At 41.9% G+C, this 25,139-nt stretch overlaps 1 protein-coding gene across 4 annotated transcripts in view; it reads left to right on the top strand.

Annotated features, from left to right (window-relative positions):
• DGKI (diacylglycerol kinase iota) overlaps positions 1-25,139 on the top strand; it is a 224,589-nt gene that overhangs the window by 117,145 nt on the left and 82,305 nt on the right. For all 4 annotated transcript variants that reach the window (XM_075428816.1, XM_075428819.1, XM_075428817.1 and 1 more), the window contains 9 exons: positions 1,411-1,471; positions 5,054-5,167; positions 5,744-5,881; positions 7,078-7,156; positions 11,240-11,295; positions 12,148-12,210; positions 12,431-12,504; positions 14,024-14,135; positions 16,587-16,786. In XM_075428816.1, the coding sequence (XP_075284931.1) occupies positions 1,411-1,471; positions 5,054-5,167; positions 5,744-5,881; positions 7,078-7,156; positions 11,240-11,295; positions 12,148-12,210; positions 12,431-12,504; positions 14,024-14,135; positions 16,587-16,786 (897 nt within the window). The remainder of the gene's footprint in view (positions 1-1,410; positions 1,472-5,053; positions 5,168-5,743; positions 5,882-7,077; positions 7,157-11,239; positions 11,296-12,147; positions 12,211-12,430; positions 12,505-14,023; positions 14,136-16,586; positions 16,787-25,139) is intronic.

Here is a 25,139-nt window from a genome sequence, read left to right as displayed (position 1 = left end):
TTTTCGTATCAGGAAAGCAGACAAAGGTCTAGCCTGGATGGATTGGTAGACTGTGTATGGGGTTTATGTGTCCAGGTTTTGATAGCAGGAGGGAGTCTGCAGTGGTGCCGTCTGTGACGAGAGATCAGGAGCTGCCCTCATGTCGGACAGAGCCAGTTCCAGATGGCTCCGAGGTGGCCCTGCTGCTGCTCCTACTCCCTGACCTTTCTCTGATGGCTGAGTATTACAGCAGGGTGAGGCTGCCTCCAAATTTCTGTACGAGACAGCAGAATGCAACTATCTGGTGCTTGCTGAGTAACTAACTCAGCTTTTCTGAGCAATAGTTGAAGTGTGAGCCTTTTCCAAGGTAGGGAGGATCTATCCTTAAAGGGCTGGCTCTTGCTGTTAAGCGACCATCCTATGGTGTGGGAGATAATGACACTTGTTTTACTTAACCATCTGTTCCTGCTACTGTCACAAGTTACATGGCACAAAAAGATAGTAATCGTGTAAAATCAAATATTTAGCTATAGAAGAACTGTCTGAGTATTTACTATTCATACTTATAGGGGATCCAAGCTTATTTTTCCTGCTGAAATATCTCTACTGCTACTCCATTCGTGATGTATAGAACCATTAAAGTAGATGTACAGTTTTCAGAGCTGTGTAATGGAGTTAAAGGAGGGTTAAGTCCTCGGTTCACTAGGCTCTCTAGGTGTGAGTGTATCCCCTCCATTGGGTTTCATTATGCCTCTTTCATGTAACTGAAGGAACAGGTCTTTAATTGGTGTTTTTTTGGCTCTCCTGTTGATATCTTTGGTTGGATATCCGGAAGATGGTCTCTGTTAGTTGTTATTGCCTTCTCTGGTGTTAAAAAAAAAAAAGAGTTACCAGTTGAAAGAGCTGTCATGTTCCACAAGCCTCAGAAATGATGACTTGGCAAATCCTGATGAGAAATGCTAAATTTGTTTAAAAACCTTAAATGTTTATATTTTTTGCTTTAGGGTAAGACAGAAGTGGAAGATTTTGTCATCTCCAGGGGGAGTGTGAGAATATGGCCTTTCAGATTTAGCATGGGAACACGCTAAACAGATAAAATAGTCCTCAGGGGATGCTGCCTAACCATGGAGGAAGGCGTCATTTCTCATCCGAGTGGATTTTTGCGTGTGTGAAGTGAGATGAGGCGCAGGGCTCAGCTTGGGTCAGGGCCTGTAATGCCTGTGGGTGCCAGGGCTGATGCCTCCTCACTGCTGAGGCTTGGCATCACTGAGGTTGTGTTGTTTTTTTTTGTTTTTCCACCTCTACCCACACCCTTAGTAATGGATGATTAAGCAGTGATTAAACTGTCATTCAGCAAAATGCATAAAAGTGCCTGCATCATTGCTCTGACTTCCCCCCCTGCCCCTTTTTCCTTTTCCCTGTCCTGGCCAGGCTGGAGCTGTACAGAAAAGTGCCAAACCTGCGGATCCTGGCCTGTGGCGGGGACGGGACGGTAAGTGGCCGCTGCCTGGCAGCCCTGTGGTCATCACCAAGAGAGTAAATTCCTCACAGTTGTGGGTTTCCCACCTTGTGATGCCTGAAGAGCCAGATGACAAACCTTACGCTTGTGAAACCTTGCTTTTTTGCTTTTAGCTTTCTGTGTGGCCAGGCCTGCATAGTGATGGGCCAGATCCTAATGTCCAAGGTCCTGTCTACTTTATGCTTAAAGATTTGGTACAGCTTAAAAAAAAATAGATTAACTTTGCCAGCCTGCTGTCAGTATTTACACAAATCAGGCAGGTTAAGTCCATGTCTGGGAGCCATTAAATCTTAGTTTCTGCTCCTTCCTGCTGTTGTCTCCATGATGCCTGAGTACAGTCAAATAAGAGTCTTCTCTGTGCCTGAAGAAAGTGAGTTTCCCCACTTCCTTTACAAAGCACTTGTGAGGAAGGCTATTGCATTGGTCGTACTACTAGCCTGGGATCTGGCAGAACCAGGGTCAGTATTTTTATTTGCTACGAAAGTTCTGTGTGTTCTTGGATAAGTGAACAGGTTCAGACCTTTCAGACCCTTAAAGGGTCGAGGCACCTTCAGTTGGAGACAGGCTCTGCAGTTCAGGGTCTTGGAGGCCATGCATGGTCATATAGGAATTATAACCACATTTCTCTTTCCAGTATTTTGGAATATTGTAAATCTCGGTTGGTGCCACAGAATGCTTAAATACAGTTGAAAAATTGACCTTTAATCTCTGTGAAGTTCAGTTCCCCAAACATGCATTTGATAATAGTTGTAACAGTAAGTATGGTAAGGAAAATGCTCTTCAGGCGCAATGGCTGTCCAGGATAGACATACGCAGACGTTTAGGGCAAGGGGAGGACTATTGTTTTTATAGTGAGCTGAACCCCCACCATTAAACCATCTCTGCTTGAATTTCTGGGGGAACTTTCTGTTCGGCTTCTGTGTGTTCTTTTAAAACACCAGATGTAGGGGTTGTTAATACCAGTGCTTCCCCTGCAAGAGTGAAGAAAAAACCCCTGTGGTTAGACTACTGTCTTACTGGTACCTGGGAAAAGATGACACTACTGAACTGTGAAGTTTCCTTGAAGAAGTGCAAGGCATTGCTTTAGCAGGAGGCTTAAACCGCAAAAAAAGTGTTTTAATCTGTTTCTGAAAGTCTTTCTCTTCCATCTGAGGAAGCCAATATTTGGGGGGGGGGGGGGCGGAATTTAATCCCGAAAATATGAAATTAGAACTGAACGCACCTAGGTAGAGTCTGCCCATCCCTGGTCTCCCCTTGGAGCAGTGCAAGCGGCAGGTGGCAGCACCTTCTCGTTGGTACGAGCAGCGCTCCGCTACTCCCTTTGCTGCTGCTCGGTTGGAGGCAAAGAAATGGCTAGTTATTCCCAAAGCCATCGCATCTGGACCTGAATAATCTGGCTCAAATGGGCTTAGTGAATATTCAGCGAGACCAGATGTTACCCAGCATTACTGAGGTGAATTAGAACTTGTTGTAACTTTTCCATCATTGCTGCTTGCTGTTCCTTTCCAGGGCAGGAGTGGAAAGCTTTGCTTTCAAAGCAGTCAGGAGGTTTCTGTTTACAGGGAAATGAGAGTTTATGTCATCCTTGGTTGTAAAACTAGTGCACAAGGTTTAGGAATGACACCAAGTTAAATAGCAACGTTGTACTTAGAAACATCAAATTACTAATTTATGTTACTTAAAAGCATTTACAGAAATGGTAAGTATTGTAATGTTAGCTGTACCCGCTGGAGGCTGAGGTACAGATGTACGGATTCAGTCAGTGGCAAGACAAAGAGCTAATGATAAGGGACTCTTTAGGAAGTCCTGGCCCCAGTGAACTTAACAGGAGACGGAATGGAGAGTCCCGATGTCAGTGCTGAAGGACAGATACTTTGAAAGGTAGAGGATTGCTTACCTCGGGAAAATTCCTGAAGGCCCCTACTTAGTCCTCCCATGGTGCCTATGATAGACCTAAGTACCTTTGGTGACATCCAAGTTCAGGGGAGCGGTAAGCAATTCAGATGATGATTGTGAGACAATGAGCTGTAATACGGGATCACATCCTAGACAAATGCTTTAATAATTGGACAATTGGTTATGAGAAATAACTGTCTGGTAAATGTTATTTATCCAAGATTAAGCTTATCTGTCAAGAGACTTGGAGAAAGACATACCCTAGGATAGCAAATAGCTATACTGACCAAACCACTCCCTCTGCAGTCTTTCAAATCCCCACTGTTGTTACCAGTGCCCATGTTATGCTGGGTGCCTTTCATGAAGCTCCAGTGACATCCCCGTTTGGTTTAAGAATCTATTTGAAATCATACTAATATTAGTTGGGGCAGGAAAAATCCTGTCTGTCTGCAGTCAGGAGTTCAGTTTTCTGTCTTGTCTAAAAGCTCACATTTCCAGTAGAGGCTGCATGTTTGAACACTGACATCAGGGAAAAAACAAATCAGATTTTATCTTGTGTTTCTTTTTTCTTAATTCTTTATTTAAAAATGCAGCACAGGTTCTTTCACAGATTATATTTTTTTTTAAGATGAGAAATAATATAAGAAATAGTCCTATTTTCCTGTAGCAAGGATTTCGGTCAAAAAAATCTTGATGACATCTTCAACAACGATTCTTTCCCTGCTTGGCAACTACCATTTAATGAAAACAAAATATTTTACAGCAATTTATTCCTTTTGGATAGATTTCTATTTGAAAGTTTTTATGTAGTCCAGAATAGGGACAGGAGAGAGAAACAGCTCTCTAAAATAACTAATAGCTTACAATACAAATGAACCAGATTCATCATTTCAACACAAAACCTTCAACCTTGAGCCTTAGAGTCGGTTTTTTTTTCTAGTCTTTTAGTCTTTTACTTTATGTATGAGAGTGTATATACATATGACTAGAATATATATGTTACGTATACATATATTATGCTTTTCACTGAGTGAAATAATTCAGCACTTAGGTCTCTTGTCTGGGGAATGGGAGACCTGTGTGCAAGTCCACGCTTGACTTCAAATGAACCAATGTGGTCCAAATGGTTCCAGGACATGTGCTGAGATACCATGCTGTTTTAACGTCTCTTTCACATCTTCTTTCGTAACAGTTGTCAAAGGTTTAATTTCCTTCAGCATAATGGCGTTTTAAAACAATTATCTTGAGTTGTCCATATTATTCTTCACTCATTTTTACATATAGTATTTTTTAGAGCAATATTTAGACAGCGTTATGATACCAGGTGTAATTCTACGTGTTTTCATTTCCTGCTGAAAGAACAGGAACTTAAGTGCTCCCTTTCCTCAGTGTTTCTGCTTGCTGTTAGTCAGTGGTTACATCCCATTGCTTGTGCTTGCACAGGAGCTTCATGAAAACTGGTGTACCTGTTCTCTGAAAGGTGTAACCTCAGATGGGGCATTTGTAGAGTTAAATTTCTGGTATCCTAATTTTTCCTTCTCCCTTTTCTTTTACTTGATCCTCTCTGTAAAGTACTTGTGATCAAAATATGTCTCTTTCCTTCTTTCCATCCCTTTTAATCTTCCTGACTAACAGTTCTCTGCATTTCCCTTGTTATAGGTGGGCTGGATCCTCTCCATCCTCGATGAGCTGCAACTCAGCCCCCCGCCTCCAGTGGCTGTCCTTCCGCTTGGCACTGGGAACGACCTTGCCCGCACCCTCAACTGGGGTGGGGTAAGCACTGACTGGGGTACCCTTACGTATGGGCTCTCAACTTGCTGCTCTGATTTATTTGTGTAGGGTGGAACTTCATTTTGGCTAAAATAGCAGGTAGGGCTGTGTCCGAGGTCTGATTCAGTTAGGCACAATGGTTTGGTTCAAAGTGCAGTCTCGTATCTTGAACTACTAATCATGTAGTAGTTGTAACAAAAGTGTACGTAAATGTGTCTGGTATTTCAGGCCAAGCAATGAGGAGAATATGCAGGCTTCTAATTGAAACATAGTTTAAACTTTATGTCTCTGTATTTATGCTTGACTACACCACTGAAGTCATTCCAGGCAAGGCAAATACACTTTGAGCTCCTCTCCTTATGGCCTTACTTTGCCTGCCCAACACTTGTGTACCTCAGCAACAGCTTGTTGAAATGCTTGATATATCAAAATTTAGCAATATTCTGAGGTTGTCTTAGGAACATTCAATCTGGTGTTTTAGGCCTGTGTGGAAAGAGGGAGGTCTGTCAGGTAATTGTAGAGTGACTTACTTTGCTTTCATTGTCCATGACTGATACTCTGGTGACGCTCTGCTGCCAGGGTTACACAGATGAGCCAGTGTCCAAGATCCTGTGCCATGTAGAAGATGGGACCATTGTCCAGCTGGACCGCTGGAATCTCCAGGTTGAGCGCAACCCTGATTTGCCCCAGGATGAGCTGGAGGATGGGGCACGTAAGGTTAGAGCATTCAAGTTTGTTTTGTTTTGTTTTGTTTTCTCCCCAGGGAGATGATAGGATGACCTAAGAGCATCTTTAGGTTACTCCACAAGGTGCGTGGGTGGAGAAGCTCCAAACTTTTTTCGTTCTTTAATTGCATCTCTTCCTTTTCCTCTTTTCATGTGTTAGTGGTTCCAGAGGTGCGTGAAATGTAATGCAAACCAGCCATTTATTCGTTGTTTCTGACTCCCAGGCGTTGAGCGTTTATCTCAAGATCTAAATGCTGGAAAAAAATCCCTAGCATTTTATCTGAAAGGTCATTGGTTTCTTTTCTCTAATTAACCTGGGGTGGTAGGAGAAGCAACTCTGTGACTACTATCCATTCCTAAACTAGACAATACTAAAAACAGGATGTAGAATTTTGTTCCTTAGGATTTTGCTAGTGGACACCGTTTCCTCCTTTACAGCAAGGTGTAGTGTATTTTTGTATCTAACTTGTGTGTTGATCTCCACATAATCTCCTTTAGTGTATCTTGATAGTTGAAGGATGGGAAAATTTTTCTGTGAGGGTATAACTTTTATAGTAATACATCATTTGGACTGGAGATGTTGGAAGTGTTACAGTCATTAAAAAATGGTTCTGTGAACCATTTTCCTCTCCTCGGTTGTAATTTCCAGCTTATCTATCAGATGCTGCTGTTCCCTCTCTGCAGCCCCGCTGGGCACGTGTAATGATGAAGAGGCCAGATGTGTGCTTCCCTGCCTCATGCATCCGCAATAGAATCAGGACTTCTTGTCTGGGACTTCATTGCTCCTGGTTATCTGCAAAGCAGGAATAACACAGCTGAAGTTTTGTTTTCCATGGGGAGCTTGAAGTGCCAGCAATTAGGAGAACCTTTGTGTTGACATGTTAAGTGGAGCAGCATTATGGGCAATCCCAACAACAACATAAGGAACGCTTTGTGTTTACAAAGACACACGTGTGTTCATAAAGTACTGTAGATGTGTGGTATTCTTTGGGCCTTTTTATCTGATCGTCTTCCACAAGCCGTTACTAACCTTCTAGAACAACCTTCTGCCTGCATTTCCCTGATCTGTTCCACTTTCTTCTTCACAGGTTTTCATGAGATGCAAGGTTTAAAGTAGTTAATTCCTGGTGTGTCATGGAATTTTTCATTCATGTTATTTTTACACGTCTTTTTATTATCCAATTGCAGCTTCCTCTCAGTGTCTTCAATAATTACTTCAGCCTTGGATTTGATGCACATGTTACATTGGAGTTCCACGAATCTAGAGGTAATAGGAACTTTTGACTTTCTTAACCTTAGGAATGGGCAGTTATTTTATGAATTACAAATGGAGTTGGATTTAATGTCATGTTCTTACAATTCAGAAGGAAAGGTGGAACATAAAACCCTGAGATATGTATGAGTAGGAACGAAGTGATTGTATTGTGAGTTTCCAGGGGGCTTCATGATATAAAAATGAAAAAAATACAAGGAAAAAAGGCGTTCACTGGGGGAAAAGGGCTAAAAGGGGAGCTTTTCAAAGGTTTTGATCTTCTAAAGGAGGTACCAAGTACAGATATAAAGGAGGTTTTAGGCTGATGCAGAAGTGTCAGAGCAGAAAGAAAAGCAAATGCAAGTCAGGTGCAAGCCTGGAGGTGGAGGGAGGAGAAAAGCTGCAAGACTGTGGAAGTAGCAGGGTAGCAGGAGGATAATTGTGTTCTCAAACTGAATAGCTGGTACCTCTGGATGAGTATAGCATAATATCATGGGACTTGGTACAGGTCCAGAGTGTCTCTATGCGAGTGATAGGTTTTAATGTTCACAAAACTGTCAGGAGTTTGAGCTGTTGTAGCATCTTGTTTGTCCCCTTGCTGATGGCAGTTGTTACTACCCCAAATAGATCCATACGTGGCTCGACAGGTGGGCTTTGGGCTGATGTGAATTGCTCTATTTTATGTGGTTTAGGCAAGCATGCTTGCATAAACAAACCTTGTTCAACTGTTTGTGTTCAGCTTTTGGTCATTTCAGCTTCATATGCAGGTATTTTTTCTGAATCGCAGCCTCCCTTATCTTTACTTTCATGCTGTGAGAGTGTCTGTTCAAGATGAAAAGATAGCACTCTAGTGCCATGCTAAATAAAGAGCAGAATACATGATGGAATGAGCTAATGCATATTTTATAACATTTAAGACTGCTTCAAGCTTTAGGAATAATAATGAGGGGCCACAAAAGGCACAGGAATGGAATTATGACATCTGTATGCATTTTTTTATGAATACATAGCACTATGCATTGCTAATGTGAGTGAATATACTGTATAGATGAAATGCATGGCTACTTTCTCACTTAATGGAAGCATTACTTAATAATGAAGTTATTGAGCACTATAAAGACTGGATGTAATTCCAGAGATGCTAGTGTTTTAAAAATTTACATGGGTGAAAGATTACTTGGCAGAGCAAGCTGTGTGTCTGTGAGTGGGTATGTGTGGCCAGGAGAGCTTTTCATAGTACAAGTGTGTGCTCTTACAAGTGGTTACTGCTGGTGTCTTCCTTACTCTCTCAAATTCTAAAATATACAAAGTGTGTTCTATGTCTTTTAGGAGAGATAAGCTTATAGCATTGGAGGTGTTGCTGCTATGTGGGTTTTATTGTTTTTCTTGTGGAACTGGGGTTGTTCAGCCTGGAGAAGAGCAGGCTCTGGGGAGACCTTATTGCAGCCTTTCAGTACTTCAAAAGGGGCTTATAAGAAAGGTGGGGACAGACTTTTTAGTAGGGCTTATTGTGATAGGACAAGGGGTAGTGGTTTTGAACTAAAAGAGGGTAGATTTAGACTGGATATAAGGAAGATTTTTTTTTTTTTACAGTGTGGGTGGTGAAACACTGGAGCAGGTTGCCCAGAGAAGTGGTCGATGCCCCATCCCTGGAAACATTCAAGGCCAGGTTGGACGGGACTCTGAGCAACCTGATCTAGTTGAGGATGTTCCTGCTCATTGCAGGGGCAGTTGGACTAGATGCCTTTTAAAGGTCCCTGCCAGCCTGAACTATTTTATGATCTTATGAATTAAGCAGTGCAAAATAGATTCTGATCTCATTTAGAATTGATGACAATCTGGAGAAACTCTTAGCAAAACTTAAAGCACTTTCATGGCTGTAGCACTTGGTCCAATAAGATAAGTGGTTGTATGCAGTTGCTTGTGTGGAGCTATTGTAATCACATATAGTATTAAAACAAACAAACGCCATGTCCCGCCCCTGCCAAACCAAAATAAATTAAATTTGATTTCAGCTCTCAGCCTATCAGGGCACTTTATGCAACAGAGATTGGTCAATTGTTATATTTAGAATAAACAGTGATTGCAGTGTCTTGGAGGAGCCTGTACATGAATGTGGCCATTTCCATGGCAACCTCTACATTTTTCTTGGGACTAATCAGATTGAGCCTTGAGGGTTGGCTCCAAGCCTAAGGTATTTAGCTTTGCTTCTTCAGGATCTGTTCTGAGTACTGACTTTTTCCAGTTTCCTCCCCGTTATCCTTTTGCTTTGGTGAAGCAGAGGAGATGCAATTTACTTTGTCCCTGTAGAGCTGAGGGATCAAACAGCATGTCTACAGGACTGTTCATTTGCAGGACAACCACCCTGCTCCCCCCTCCCCGAGTCTACCACATTCCCTTTGCTGCTCCCTTGACGGCTTGAGAGTGGTGAGGATGGAGTGAGCCGTGGATATGCAGTCAGTGATTTACTTCTACAGTCAAAGTTGCACTCTACTCAACTTCAGGCTCTATTCCACATCACAGAAAGAGCCCTTCCTCCCTACCCATGCTCACCTCCTATGTTAGAAGTAGGAGCAGTTCAGTACGTTGAAGACTGCTGAGTCCCTGACCTCCTTTTCTGGTCTAAACTGGGGCTTTGATTCTGGTCAGTATTTGTTGTAAGATCCCTGTAAGAGCCAACGCTCTGGTGGCTGCTGCCCAGGGCCATCTGGGATCAGAGAACGTGCAGCACAGGCACTAAGCCTTCAGGAGCCTCCTGCTTCTTAGCTTGGGGCGTTGGGACTTTACATATAGAGCGGTCAGCTCAAGAAGTGAGATGAGATTTACTTACACAGTTAAATTAGCTGAAGAATAGGTGGCCCTGACGGCGTTCCAGGCTTACCTGGAACACAAGGAATGGATGATACAGCAGCTGGGCAAACAGTCAAACAAGAAATGCAAAGTAGCTCGTTCTTACAAAATGGAGCCTGATACTGTGAGATGTAGTGACTTCAAAGAGAACTAGAAACACGGTTTCAAGCGGTCATTTGAGAAGAATTAATTTGGAAGTGTTCACGCCTGTGTGGTGCTTTAGCCAGAAGGGTTATCTCGATGCTTGGATGTTTTCACTGGAGAGTTACTGAGCAAGGACAGGCGTTTGGTACCTGTGATGATCACTGAGTACAGTGTCAGAAGGGCTGAAACTGCGGGATGCCACGGGCTAGGAAAGTGGTTCTCAGGGAGGCACGAGAATGACCTGTGTTCTGGGAAGCCTGCCTTAGACAGGGAGATTAAAGGAGCTCCATTTAGCTTATCAGAGAGAAGGTTAAGAGGTGATTTAATCACTGCCTAAAAGTATTTACGCAAGGAGAAGATATCTGATAGTTAGGGGCTTTTTAATCTGACAGAGATAGAATAAGATTTAGCAGTTGGCAGTTAAAGTCTGAAAAGTTCAAGGCAGGAAAAAACCCCACGTTTATTTTAACAGTGAGAATAATTAACCATGAGATGTACATTGCTACTTGACTATTAAAATTCTCCATCACTTGGAATCTAATCAAAATGAAACAGTTCTCTAAATAGGTTTTAGAGTAACCACGTTTTTTTTGCTGTAGGAATATTTGGGTAGAGATGTCATTCCTCAGTACCTTCTAGATATCTTCTTTGTAACACATCAGAATTTAAGTGTCTGTCTCATCTTGTAATTTAATAATACTTTACTCCTGCTTAAAAGCATAAGTTAGTGTTTCATGGATTTCTAATAATTCATTCTGTGTTGGTGGAAACAGAAGTCTCACAAATGATGCTGAGGGATCATGAGATGAATAGTCTGAGAGCTGATAAATTAACTGATTGTATTCTTGTTCTCTCTTTGCTTATGTTTCCGCCTGTTTTCACCCTACAGGAAAGGGGAAGGATTCAATATCAATGTTTGAAATTTAAGAGTAGATAATGGAACAGATGGGGGACTCTCACACAGGAAAAATGTATTTATGTTGATATTTTCACTGAGTGATGTGTGCTAAAAGCACTATAGTGCTAGCAGGGAATGTGAAGGTACAATGGAGTCTACTTGTTTTATTAGGGTGTTCATATTTTTTCCTTTTTATCCTTTCACAGAAGCAAATCCAGAGAAATTCAACAGCCGATTTAGAAATAAAATGTTTTATGCAGGGGTGAGTTGTGATTCATCCTACAGAATGATGTTAACTTAGTTGTTTGAATGTTTTCTTCAGTGCCTTCCCCCTCACTGTCACATCAGGAGCTTATGCCAGTTCATTTTGCCCGTTGCAATTTAAAGCACACATGTACTGTTTCTGGCAATGCCACACACACGTCTGTTGGAAAGTGCCCGAAGCACTGTTTTACACTGCTTAGCAGGTGAGAGAAACACTACTCCTTTGCACATAGGACTGGTCATGCCTTAGTCCCCCTGCTTCTGGCTTGTAAGCTTCTCAGTAAACTGCTCTGCTTCGTTCAGGGTTTGGGCAGCACACTGGTATTGACTTTGCTAGAGAAATTCCCCAAGTGTTGGCCTGTGTCTTGGTAGCTGTGAGGAGTAGTCTGGGATGTAGGGTCATGGGGAGTGGAGGGCGGAGATCAGCTATTTGGAGTGGTTAGTCTTCACGTGTGAATATTCAGGTGAAATTACCCACTTCTGCATTCAGGAGGTACATGGACAACACTTTATTCCAAAATGCAGTTATTAAGAGAGAAACACTAATTTAATAATGTGTGCCTTTCTGGATGATGACTCCCACTGCACCCATGTGTCTTAAACATCAAAACAGATATGCGAGCAAGACTTTGCATTTAAATCCTTGGAAATCCAAGGACCTTCTTTGGTTAACCTCTCAGAAGAAGTATCATAATTTAAAAAAAACAAACCATCATATCTCCTGAGAGCAAGAAATAATAAGTTTGACAAAAGGATTGCATTTGGTAATTAGCTCTGTGGTGTGATAAGAAATGAGGAAAGATGAGCGAGGAAGCAGTGATGACAATTCCTGCACTTACTTCTGTTTCAGGCAGCCTTTACAGACTTTCTGCAAAGAAGCTCAAGAGATTTATCCAAGCATGTTAAAGTTGTGGTAAGTATAAGAAATTGTGCCGTAGTATTGTGAGAAGAGGGAGGAATGAAGAGAGAGCGAGGTGAGAGTTTAATGGCTCTGTTACTTTTCAGTTTTGAGCATGCCATTTGCAACACATTCCAAGGAAAATCTTGGGAAAGTTGTTACAAAGCAGCAACACTTCTCTTGTCTGTGGCTCCACTCAGCAATTTCTCTGTGCTCTGTCACTTTGGCTTTGTAGTGTGATGGTACAGACCTGACTCCAAAGATCCAGGAGCTGAAGTTCCAGTGTATAGTGTTTTTAAACATACCCAGGTAAGCCCAAGACAGATGCTTGGAGTTATAAAAGAAAAATAGTAATAATTAAAAAAAGATGACTACAAATTGTCCTAGACTGGGTGAATGTGCAGGAGGCCTATATGCCACTGTGCTGCCTTCTTGATAGCTAGGTGCTTATAATACTGTTATTTAGCAATACAGAATAGCATCAGAGTTCAGGGTACAGTGAAACCATCCTTTAAAAAGTTGAATATCCTGATGCAGACATAGTAGAAACGATTAACAAACAGGCCTTAAAAAGTTGTTCACCTAACCTGCAAACAAGATAATAAAGACACAGATGCCTGGTCTTTTGCTTAATAAGAAGCAGAGTGTGACAAAAGGGTGGGAAGAGGAAGCAGAGTTGGGCGGGGGGAAAGGATCAATGTTTTTCTGATAAAGAAACAGCAGACCCTTGAAAGAAGTGGTTTTTTTAACATGTTGGAAGGTGTCCCAGGTAGACAGCTTTTAAGAATACAGCTACATTTCAATCTCCTGCTTTCTAAAGCAGTGGTCTCCAAACTTTCATTGATTGCGCATCCCTATCGGTAAAAAAATTTTTGAGAACCACTCCAGTATATGTATATTTATAAATTATATACATATACTACTGTACTATTATATTACCTACATTATAAAACATACACAAAAATAGAAATTAAGGAAGGATGCGATAAAGATAAAAAAAAAGATTTTAGTTTTCTTCTTATTTATTAAAAGTACAAATAATATTTCCTTCACACATCCCAATTGTGTTGCCCATTGCGGATTTTTCTTGCACCGTCCCTGTGATGCATGCACCCTACTTTGGAGATCACTGCTTTAGACAGCCTACCACTTTGCTCTAATCATAGTCCCAAGCACTTGATCTTTTGAGTCCTGCACTGCCCTCACTGCAAGGTTCTACCTGATGTCACCTCTCCAAATTTCCCCCTGCTATCACTGTTGAATCACTTTTACATCCATTTTTTAATGGTAGGAAAGATAGATGCTACAGCTGTGTCTGTTCCTGCTTCTTATTCCTCCCTGCCTCCTCAAGCTGTGCAACATTTTGCATTCCTTGTTCTGTTCGAGCTTCTGGGTGAGCAGGGAGAGATGAGATAGAGCTCGAAAGCTGGAGTTGCTGCTTAGCCCCATGCCTGCCTAGCAGAGGGGCTAGGCAGCTTTCTGGCTCAACAGCTCATCTGAAGAAAGCAAAGCAAGTGGGGAGAACAAAGTGCTGCTGCTCTGTTACCTGTTTCCTGGTGTTTCCCCATTTTCCTCTCGCAGAGGAACCTGCTAAAGATTATGATGGATATGTTTATGGATGTTGTACCAGCTTGGAAACAAGAGACAGGTTTTCTCTTTTGTCCAGTCCTTGTCAGCATAACTTTTAATTGTCCCTGAGCTGAATCCTGGAATGGGTATCTGGATACTTCTGAAGGACAGCAGAACAGGCTAATAGTCAGGCTACTAGTCAGGACCCATCAGGGCAGGCTGCTTTCTCAAAGCTCGCTTTCCGAACCTCTTTCTGTAGGTATTGTGCTGGCACAATGCCCTGGGGAAACCCTGGAGATCACAGAGACTTTGAGCCTCAGCGCCATGATGATGGCTACATTGAAGTCATTGGGTTCACCATGGCCTCGCTGGTGAGTACACTGCAGGTGCTACCAGACTTGAGGAATGCTGTGGGCAGCGCTGCAGAGAGCAAAGTTGTCCTCATTCCTGAAGAACCACCAGGATTCCACATACTCAGCTAAGGCCAAAACATGCTCTGCTGTTCGGTTTTAAAAGAGGGGGACATACTGTAGTTTTCTAATAGAAGAAGTGTTGTTTAATAATAAAAATGTAGCCTTTGCAAAATATGGCTAATTTGCGTGTGTGGTGGTGCCAAGATTATTACGGTAAGAACAGCATGTGGGCATGTTTTTACTGTGGTAATGTTGTACGGTCAAATAATTACTGCTGGCTCTTTTTAGCTTTTGTTATATTTTGATCCATGGCACAAAAGTTCTAATATTTTTGTAAAACTGGCTACTGGCAACAAATATGAAATATTTTACAAAATTATATGCCCATACTGTTTCCATATGCCCACTAAAAATGTTGTGAAAATTTAGTACTATTTCTGGCACAAATATTATGTCTTCTGTTGTTCTGCTAGGGAAAGAAAATTCAGCCAACAATTCTAATTTATCAGTGCACTTTCTGTCAATGCTGTCCTCAAAGTGAACTCAAGCTGAGTTACCATAAAAGCAATCTTACTGCAAATACCCTGGTGTCCTACTATCACAGTGCTCAAACACAGCGACAAGCTCGTCAAAGGAAGATCAAATGCAGTCAGAGAGTTGGTAGCTATCCCCGTGCTAGCATCAATCTACCTAAGGCACCACAGCTTGAAATTAGCGTGCCCAACAGAAGGCACATATCAGGGCTTCCTGGCGTGTTTGTATAGATCGTGCTGAAGTCCATACTTGTAGGTCTTTGTTGCCGCAATGTCTTTTGTGGACCAAGTTAAAACTAACATGGATAAGCCTGTTTTCACTAAACTCACACACTTATTTGTTGTGAGACCTGCCCTCAGTGCAGGTGACTTTCAGTGAACACCCATGATAATGGCGTTTGTTTCCTCAAAGAGAAATTCAAACAAATCTAATCTTCAAAGTAAGCAAAAGTAAAAGGTCGCTTTGATCAGCAGTCATTTCTTTAGAAGTCTGTTGGGGTTAAGGATTCTTTTTTGGCCTCTCTTTTTTGATGGATCTAGTGAATTAGGGAAGTTACGCACAAGTAAGAAAAATCTTGGTTGTCAGCTTAGTAGATCTTGTGGAACGAACATTTCTTACTTTATCCCTGAAGATTTTAGGGTATGGTTTGGAAAATGCTGTCAAAAGTCTATTTAGCACGTACCAACTGGCAGTTTGCAGTTGGAAGCTTTTTTTGGGTTTGACACTAATGTGGCTTTGGCCACTCACAGTGGCTAGAGTGATCTCAAGCTGCAACAATTTTAGTTCGGCCTGAATTTAAGAAGTAGGGGCCTTTGAGTTGCTGTTTCTCTTTAAAAGAAGCCTAGTTCAGAATGGAGTGCCTACAAGTCTAGGTTGGTTGGGATGCTGAGGAACCACTGTAACCCTAGACTGCATTGATATAATCCTAACTGGCTCGGTATGTCTCTCAGATGCGCTGGGTCATACGCAAGAAGATCTGTGAGACCAAGGAAGAGAAGCACTTTATACGAAGTACTATGGATATCATTGATCATATCATCAGTTGATCCATAATATTAAGCACGCAGAGCAGGATTAAAGCCTTGACTTGTGTTTAGGCTGTTCTGTGTTGTTCATGCATAAAGATTTTTTTCTGACAGATGAGAGTTAATAGTCACATAATAGTCACACTAATTAAAAAAATACGTTTCTGCCCCAACATGTCTACCTAGAACTAGAAGGATCTGCTCATTGGCCTCCTTGTTTCATTTCTTTGAAATGAGTTCTTGAACAAGATATTTAAATGTTTTTAACAATGTCCTGCTGTTTGCTCTTTTCATCCTGTTTAGTCTTGAGGTGGAGTTGCTCTGTAATCTTTCATAATAAGGATTTTAAATTTATCTAATTCACATTATGGACTGCATTCTGTTCAGGAAGGGGAAATAATGTTTTGTCTTGCAGATGTACCCAATTAGGGTCGTTGTTTTAAAGAGCAGATAATTAGTAGCATTACTGTTAGTGTAAAAACAAACAAACCAACCAAAACAAATTGTAACCTTTAAGAATGAACACAGGTATTCATCTGTGCATGCATGTGTGTGTGTAATATAGCTGACATACCAAGGTGATGAGACATGCAATGCATATGGTTAGATACCTGCTTGTTGCCCACCACATTTCTTTGTGAAATTTTAAGTACTACTTTGCAATTGTTGAGTGAAAATACATCCATTGCACTCCGTTAGAATGCCTTAACCGTGGAACACTGTGTAATGGATGCTCTCAGCAAAACTGCATTTCAGATTTGTTAACTGTCTCAACTATCTGTTCTCAGGTGTCTTTTCTCTCTCTTTCCTCTTTGGTTTTGTTTATGTTTTGGTTTTTTTTTTTCTGTAGGCTGCTCTACAAGTGGGTGGTCATGGAGAGAGGTTGCACCAGTGCCGTGAGGTGACACTTTTGACGTATAAGTCTATCCCCATGCAAGTGGATGGTGAACCATGTCGATTGGCTCCCTCTCTCATTCGGATCTCATTAAGGAATCAAGCCAACATGGTGCAGAAGAGCAAGAGGAGGACATCCATGCCTTTGCTGAATGAGTGAGTCGAATACGTGCATGTCCTAATGGCAGGAGGCCCGTCTGGGGCAGCATATTCAGTCACAGATTTTGCATGTACTGGACTTGCAGCGCATTAAAAGAAAAAAATCAAAAATGCACACCTTCTCTACTTCTTTCCACCGTATTGTAAATACTTACCTGATTTTCTTTTATTCTTTTATCTTCTGGGTTACCCTCTGTCTTGCTTTTAGAAAGGTGTTGTATCTTTCAGTTTTTTATCTAGAGAGGTTTGTGCAGACTCAGCAGTGTGTATCTTGGCTTCTGACAGTTCTGCATATGTATGCTATTTGCCCTGGAAGTTCTTTTGATTCATTTCTGAAACTTATTGGTCTGCTTTAATAGGCTCCATTGGAGACCCTGTGACAAATTGCCACAATCAAGACTCAGGACATCCTGTAGTCTGTGTTGCGGGAGCATGCTGCCTGGCACTGTTTATGGAGAAGGACCTGAAGGTCCAGCAAGGGCTGTTTGTACTTTGTAGGGAATCATTCTCCAGTATAAAAACCCAAATGAGGAATGAGTATTATTTCCGTCTGAACATGAGGAGGAACTTCTTCTCTCTGAGGGTGACGGAGCACTGGAACAGGCTGCCCAGGGAGGTTGTGGATTCTCCTTCTCTGGAGATATTCAAGACCCGCCTGGACAAGGTCCTGTGCAGCCTACTGTAGGTGACCCTGCTTCGGCGGGGGGGTTGGACTAGATGACCCACAGAGGTCCCTTCCAACCCCTACTATTCTGTGATTCTGTGATTCTGTAAAGATGAATAGGGAAAAGCTAAGGTAATTGGAAACCAGGAACACGTGAAGAAGAAAACAGACAGGACTAACATTCCTTTTCATGATTAAACCTTATTTGTAAGCATTGCAGAAATATTTTAATAGAAAAAAACCCTAAATATTCAATTTTGACCTATGAAAATGTCCATCTGATAAAATAATTCAGATATTGTAGAGCTGATTATTGTACTTCCTATGTAGATCTTTACTGCTGCTAAAATGAGTGACATAGTAAGTGCCTTTGCTGTTTTTCATCAAGTACTCTTAATGTGAAGCAAAACAGTCTGTTCCTTCTACAAACATACCAAGCTGAAGGCCTAAAGTTGTCAAGGATACACATTTCATTCAAGCATCCATGCACTGATGTTTTAATTTTTCTGGGGAGGTGTGTGTGGGATCTGGCTGTTGCAGCTGTAATGGTGAGGCAAGGTTGATGAAGAGATGTAATATCTTTCATTAGACTAACTCATATAACTGGAAAAAACAGACAAGGTCTCGGGCACAGCTTTTCTCTCAGGTATCTTAAAGGTTGGCTATGTCTTTCAACTGTATTTTCTAGTGGAAGATATTGCTTCACTTCAGCCTTTGAGTCTTGTGCTTTACAACTTCTTGTCATCTGCTGGTTGTCAATCTGTTCATGTAATCAAAGCCTCTGTGGTTACTTTCAGCATCTTCCTGTTCAATTTAGCAGTCTGCGTTCTCTTACCAAGACTAATGCTTTAAGCTTCAGTAGAAGACCACATCTGTAATGTGTAATTCCTATTTGCCTGGAAAATTTGTCTCTCTTGAGCGGCGCAGAATAGCAGGCTCTTGCCTGTGGACAGCGATGCCTGGTTTCATCCAGTCACAACAGCTCAATCACTTGTGAAAGCTACAGTTCAGCAGAGAGCAATCCTGGGGCATCTTTTGTTACAGAAGGAGGCTAATGCAAATGTAAAATTAAAATTCCTGGTATTTCAATCTGATAATTAGCATGGTTAGGCTGGGAGTTTGAGATCTGAGTTTAAACTATGGTAGGGAAATACAGATTCATAGTATATGCCAGTTGTCAAGTGGATCATCTTTGTGGTTTAGCTTGATTTCAGTGTGCTGTGGTAGACTGCGTTGCTGTCGGAGTCCTTTGATCTGGCTGAGGTATTTGTCTGCAGACCTGTGGTTTCGGAAAATACAAACGATCTCTCAGGGACTCTAGTCTCAGCCTCATGTATCAGAAGCGGTGTGTGTATGTATTTATGTCTATATCTATATATATCTCTGTGTGTATGCACTTTGCTCTCAAGTGTTGCAGGGGAACGAGGAGTTGAATCTCCTGGTGTGGTAAAAGGTAAATGGCACGATAAAGGTTAAACATTTAGCACATAATATTGTAAGAAGTTCGTTCACTATGATGCTGATTTGCAGTATTTCCCAAGAGAGAAAATTTTCAATTAAATATGTTTATCTACATTTCTTAGCTTGCGATCTGGAATATATCTCCCTATTCCACTGAAATCTCTTAGAAAGTCTTATATTTGATTGAACACAATAGATTGTTCTCTTATGACTGTTATCTGAATGTTAGATATGTGAGATAAGCGGGTCTGGAGCTGTCCCACTAATTGTTAGGCAGCTATTCTTGAGCTCCTTGCCAGGAGAGTGATGAAAAAATTGTCTTGCGTCACAGTAATGCAGAATTGCTATTATGGTCTGCTTTGATATTATTGCCAGATAAGGAGAGCAGTAGGAATGCTCTTCGGATTTTTAGATACTCCAATGTCGTAAGTAGAAAAAGACTTAATTTGTTGAACTCTTACACTATGTTTCCGTTTTCTTACCCTGTTCTCCTTTGTTCTGGAGGTTTGAAGGAGAGCAAGTTCAGAGAGGATAGTGAGTTTTTTGTTTCCCTTGTGGGTGCACAAAAGTTTCCAGGGAATCATAGTATCTTAAAATTGAAGAGCCCATGTGTAACGTAGCTGAGTGAGAATAACAGAGATTTCATGCCGCTCTCCCTTGAGAGTGGGTGGGCTTTAGAAACGTGGTTCTCTTATGACTGTAAGAGTTGCCCATCTTCCCGATTTGTAACTATTCTTCTTAAAAACCTGTAGATTCTCTGGGAGGACACCTGTATACGAGAAAAAGGGGTATGACCTTTTCTGACCTGTTTTTTCCCCTCCATTTTCCCACTATTGTGCTTGCAGAAACTTCTAATGGCATGTAAACTGCCTCATGCGGTTCTACACAGACCTTCAAGGTAGAAACTCCTATATGTAGAGAGTCCTTGTGTTATCTGTTACTGAATAATCTGCCTTTTTCAAGGTGTGGGGAAAATTCAGCAGCACTTTTGACAGTGTGAAAGTTCCTTGTCTTTTAATTTGGAGGGGGAGAATAAAAGGTTGGCCATGGAATCAAATCCAAGTTATTAAGGAACAAGTAATTATAATGTTCTGCATTTTATCATAGCTGGATGAATTAGGCAATTAATATTTTATTCAGTTATTTTATCTTTCAGTGCTGAATTGCCTACACATTTCTCAGTATATTAATTGTCCCAAATTGTTCATGGACTAGTTGCTGCAACTGGTGATCTCTCTTCTTACTGTTTATCAAGCATTCATGTTTTTTAATATTTCCTTTTGGAAAGTTAAGCTGTTTTGATGTGACATACAGATTATATGAGTACTCTAGAGTAGGTGAAGATGACCTGTTCGTGGTTTGTACTTCTCTGATAACTTTAAAATTTTGAGTTGAAGCATAGTGGAGGAAAGATGTTACTTGGTGAATACGGTTACAGTGCTGCTTCTCATTTGTTTCTCGTGGAGGCTGTCCAAACATGAAAGGCAGGCATCATCTCTTTCTCCTCCTACAATGCATTACTCTGCAGTGGGGATAAGTAACAATCCAATGAGATGCTTGAAGCCAGAAGCAACTTTTTAGGTGTAAAGAATATACAGGACAAGGTGATGCTGTTCACACTTGGTTACGGATTGAAACAAGGCAGATAGTGGGGTTGTGGGGAAAAAAAAGATGAGTTTCTTTTCTTGTAATATGCCTTTTCTGTTTGTACCAGTGAAAGCAGATTTTTTCTACAGCCAGATCAGCAGACTCAGTTTTTCTGCTAAAGTGATTTATGTTTTTATTCTCCTTCCCTTGAAAGTCTTGCTGGCTAAGTTCGTGTTCCTGTTCTCCACTGTTGATCCTGAGACAACATATAGCTTGGTTTTCTGTGACCAAGTCAAGAATGTGGCTCTCATGAGCTATAAGCAAAATGTATGTGGAATTAGAAGAGAAGCTGTGGCTCGATTTTTCAGGAGTAATTTTCCGATTAGAAGCTACACTTTAGTACGCTGCTCAGTAAGTCTTAGTTAATGATTACTTTCTGAACCTCAAAAGCCAGTATTTTGCTTTCACTGGATTTTAGTTTGGGTTGAGGAAGACTGTCCTGCGTAACGGAAGAGAAAGAAGAGGGAAGAGCTTATACATAAAACATATTTCATACACAAATGGATCATTGGAGTATAAACACTAAAAGAGAGTCAGTCTTGGGAGTTGCTCTATATAAAATGCATGTTTTCCTGAGGTAAAATTTGAAACTTTAACTGAAGTTGACCAACCTTTGGAGACAATTCCATCCATTCAGATCTTGGCTTTGGTGCTTGTTTGCATTTCTGGACCCGCTTCCAAAGTCTGCTGCCTTGAATTTTTTCAGTGCCTGTGGAACAAATCTTGGGGCTCCTCGTCTTCATAGTATAGCCATGTACCTAGCTTGTCATTGGTCCTCCTCAGTCATGTCTTCAGGAAGCTCCTATGTGCCATGGAGCAGTGATTTTCTCCATTTGCATGTCTTCTGTTGCTCTTCGCTTCCTAATGTGAACTTGGAGCTCTGCATGTCTCTTCATTCAACTTTTATGTGACATGTGCCTTTTGTTTCTGTTTAAATGTTGTATGTCTTTTTCTTTCTTCCACTCTTTCTCTCTTTCTCTCTCTTTCTGCCTCGCCTTTTTCCTTGTCTGTCCACACTGTGTGCCGCCTTTCTCCCGGCCACTCATTTCCTGCTGCCTGTAGTATCCATAAAGTGCAGTCTGCTGACCTGAGGAGAGTCTCGGCTCCCCCCGATTCCTTCACTGTGTGAGTATCTGGCTTTTTTCTACTTTCAGAGTTCCACAGTTTTTTGCTGTTACCCTGTGTGTCAGTCAAACAGGAGAGAGGCAGTCAAATCCAGTGGCAAATGGGAGCTCAGGTGATGGCATGGCAGGCGCAGGGACGTGGCAAAGGGAGAGCTCCACTGCACCCAAGTAAGGGGAGCAGGTTGTGTCTGATGATGGTGACCAAGAGTCCAGCTCGCCAGACCAATCCATAGTGACAGGCAGGTCTGAAGTTAAGCGCCAGGCACCATCCCTGGAAACAGTTGAGATGAGAGATTTTTGTTCTTTGGTTTTAATAAAAAAAAATATATTGTGAACAAACTCAGCTATAAGCTGTATCTCCAGATAGAGCTGATCAAAAGAGGAAACTAGTCCCCCGAGGAGTGGCATAATATTGGCTGCAGCTGCATTGAAGATGGAGACACCATTCCCACCCCTTGGTAATATCTAGATTGTCAGCAACTCCACTGTACTGACTTGCTAGGTAGTAGCTAAATTATTCAAGAGCCTAGTGTCTTTTTTTAATTGTGGTGAACAGGAGCTTAAAAACACTTGTACCATTGTACCTTTGTGTGTTGGTATCTTCTAATTCATCCTGTTTGTGGAAACATGGCATAATACAAAAAACAGAAATCAAACAAAATCCCAATCATAACCACCCCCACCCCCAAAACACTCAAACCAAAAAAAGCCCCCCACAAAACCCAAATAAACCCCCCAAGTCCAGCTTAATATATGTCAACTCAAGCAGTGAAGTATGGCTTCAAAAATGCTTTTTTACTATTCAGTGAAAAAAAGTCATGTTTTGCTTTGTGTTTGCATCCCTTTTGTTGTCTTGCTTTGCCAGTCTTATGACAGACAGATTTTCAAACGGGTTAGGACTATGAAAGAAACGCATTTGAAATACGTGCTGAAAATAACATATTTCAGAGCTATAAATCCAGGTATGCACAGCAGAAACTTGATTGCAGGAAGGATTCTTACTCTCTCATAGAAGAAAGTCAAGGGTTTATGCTAAAAGAAAACTCACCAGCACTTCTGTGTTCTGAAGACTGAGCACATGCAGCACACAGGCAGTGAAGCAGGGACAGGTACTCTTCCCAGGACACAGGGACACACACTGCCTGATTGTGTAGGGAGGGGCTCAGGAGGGCCAAGGTGTGGCTGCAGCTGAAGTTGGCAAGGGATGCAAAGAATAGTAAGAAGGGCTGCTGCAGGTATGTCAGCCAGAAAAGGAGGGTTAAAAAAAGTGTACCCCCCCGATGAACAAGAATGGCAACCCCGTATCAACAGACAAGGAGAAGGCTGAGGTACTCAACTTTTTTGCCTCAGTCTTCACTGGCAACCTCTCCCCTCAGCCCTCCAGAGTCAATGGACTGCAAGATGGGGACCATGGGGACCCCTCAGCACAAGAAGGACATGGAGCTGTTGGAGCAGGTCCAGAGGAGGGCAACAAAAATAATCCCAGGGCTGGAGCACTTCCCCAGTGAGGAAAGACTGAGAGAGCTGGGGTTGTTCAGCCTGGAGAAGAGAAGGCTGTGGGGAGACCTGTTTGCGACCTTTCAGTACTTCAAGGGGGCCTATAGGAAAGATGGAGACAATCTTAGCAAATCCTGACAGGACAAGGGGTAATGATTTGGAACTAAAAGACTGGATATAAGGAAGAAATTTTTTACACTGAGGGTGGTGAAACACTGGAGTAGGTTGCCCAGAGAGATGGTAGATGCCCCATCCCTGGGAAAATTCAAGGTGAGGTTGAATGGAGCTCTGAGCAACCTGATCTAGTTGAAGATGTCCCTGCTCATTGCAGGGGGTTGGACTAAATGGCCTTTAAAGGTCTATTCCAACTCAAAGCATTCTATGTTTCTGTGATTCAATAGGTAGAGCATAAATGTTCAACAAACCAAGAGTTATTTGGGAAACCTGATTGAATAACTTTAAGAGCAAATTTCAGCTTTGTAGAAAAGGACCTGGGAGTCCTGGTGGACACGGAGTTGACCATGAGTCAGCAACGTGCACTTGTCGCAAAGAGGCTAATGGTATCCTGGGCTGAGTTAGGAATGTTGCCAGCAGACCAAGGGAGGTGATCCTTACCCTCTACTAAGCACTAGTGAGGCTACACCTGGAGTACTGGGTGCAGTTCTAGGCTCCCCAATACGAGAGACATAGAGCTACTGGAGAGAGCTCAGTGAAGGGTGATGAAGATGATTAAGGTGCTCCTATGAGGAAAGGCTGAGACACCTGGGACGGTTTAGCCTGGAAAAGAGAAGGCTCAGGTGGGATTTCATCAATGTCTGTAGGTATCTTGAGGAAGGGTATAAAGAAGGCAGAGGCAGACTCTTTTCAGCAGTGCCCGGTGACGGGACAAGAGGCAGTGGGCACAAACTGAAACACAGAAGGTTCTCTCTGAAGATCAGGAAGAATTTTTGTACTGTTAAGGATGACTGAGTGCTGGTGCAGCTTGTCCAGAGTTGTGGAGTTTAATCCTTGGAGGTACTTAAAAACTGCCTGGACCCAGTCCTGGGCAGCCTGCTCTAGGTGGCCCTACTTGAGCAGGGAGTTGCACCAGATGACCCCCTGAGGTCTTTTCCAACCTCAACCATTCTGTGATTCCATGAAATTTCAGAAAGTTGCAAGTTCCTCCTTGTTATTTTGCGAACAAGGAACAATTTCCAATTTGGTGTGCCTTATCCCTGGATCATATTTGCTGTACTCTGCTAAGGAATAGAAAGTAATACAACTTCTCTCACTGAGTCAGTATCTAAGCAAGCCTCTAAAAAAAAGTTGAGATAAGCCTTATTACTTACACAGAACATTAAGTAAGCTATGGGGCTGGGAGAATGGGTGTATGAGGGATATCCCTTGGAAAATGACCTCAAAGTTTTGATACAGTTCATTTAAGTGTCCCATTTGATATCAGCTGTCAGGATAAGGCAGAGAGAGGGAGATTTGCGAGCTCCAAACTAATTTGTAAGTCAAAGATGTTCTGTATCTTAAAATCTGTGGAAATAGATTAAACGTGGTGCTGCACTGTGGCTGCCAATTAATGTGCCTAGCAAATTAAGATAAGAACCCATGAGGTATTAGGGAAATTTGATTTGGATTGTTTTGAGATTCAAATGTTCCTTTGTTTTGTTGAACAGCGTAGGAAGAGCCTGAGTTCCAGTTAGTACCGAACAGCACGGCAGATTCTGTGGAGACCCGGTGATAGATGCAGCCTGTCTTAGATAAATTTCAGGTTTGCTGCAGCCAGATATGCACGGGAATTGGGGACAGCCACAATTATTAGGCACATACAGTCTTTGTTACAGAGACAGTAGAACTGCAGCGTGACCCGTTTCAAATGTTTATACAGGGTGCCCAAGTAAATACAAGTGTTGTGTTTTTAATTAAGCCTCTTTTAAAAGGAAGGTAAAGACTTGCATTTTCTAGCTGG

Source organism: Opisthocomus hoazin, chromosome 8 (genome assembly GCF_030867145.1).
Source record: "Opisthocomus hoazin isolate bOpiHoa1 chromosome 8, bOpiHoa1.hap1, whole genome shotgun sequence".
In the NCBI taxonomy this organism is placed as follows: Eukaryota; Metazoa; Chordata; class Aves; order Opisthocomiformes; family Opisthocomidae; genus Opisthocomus; species Opisthocomus hoazin.
The sequence above is the reverse complement of the archived record's forward strand: the minus strand, read 5'-3'. Positions and strand labels throughout refer to the sequence as shown.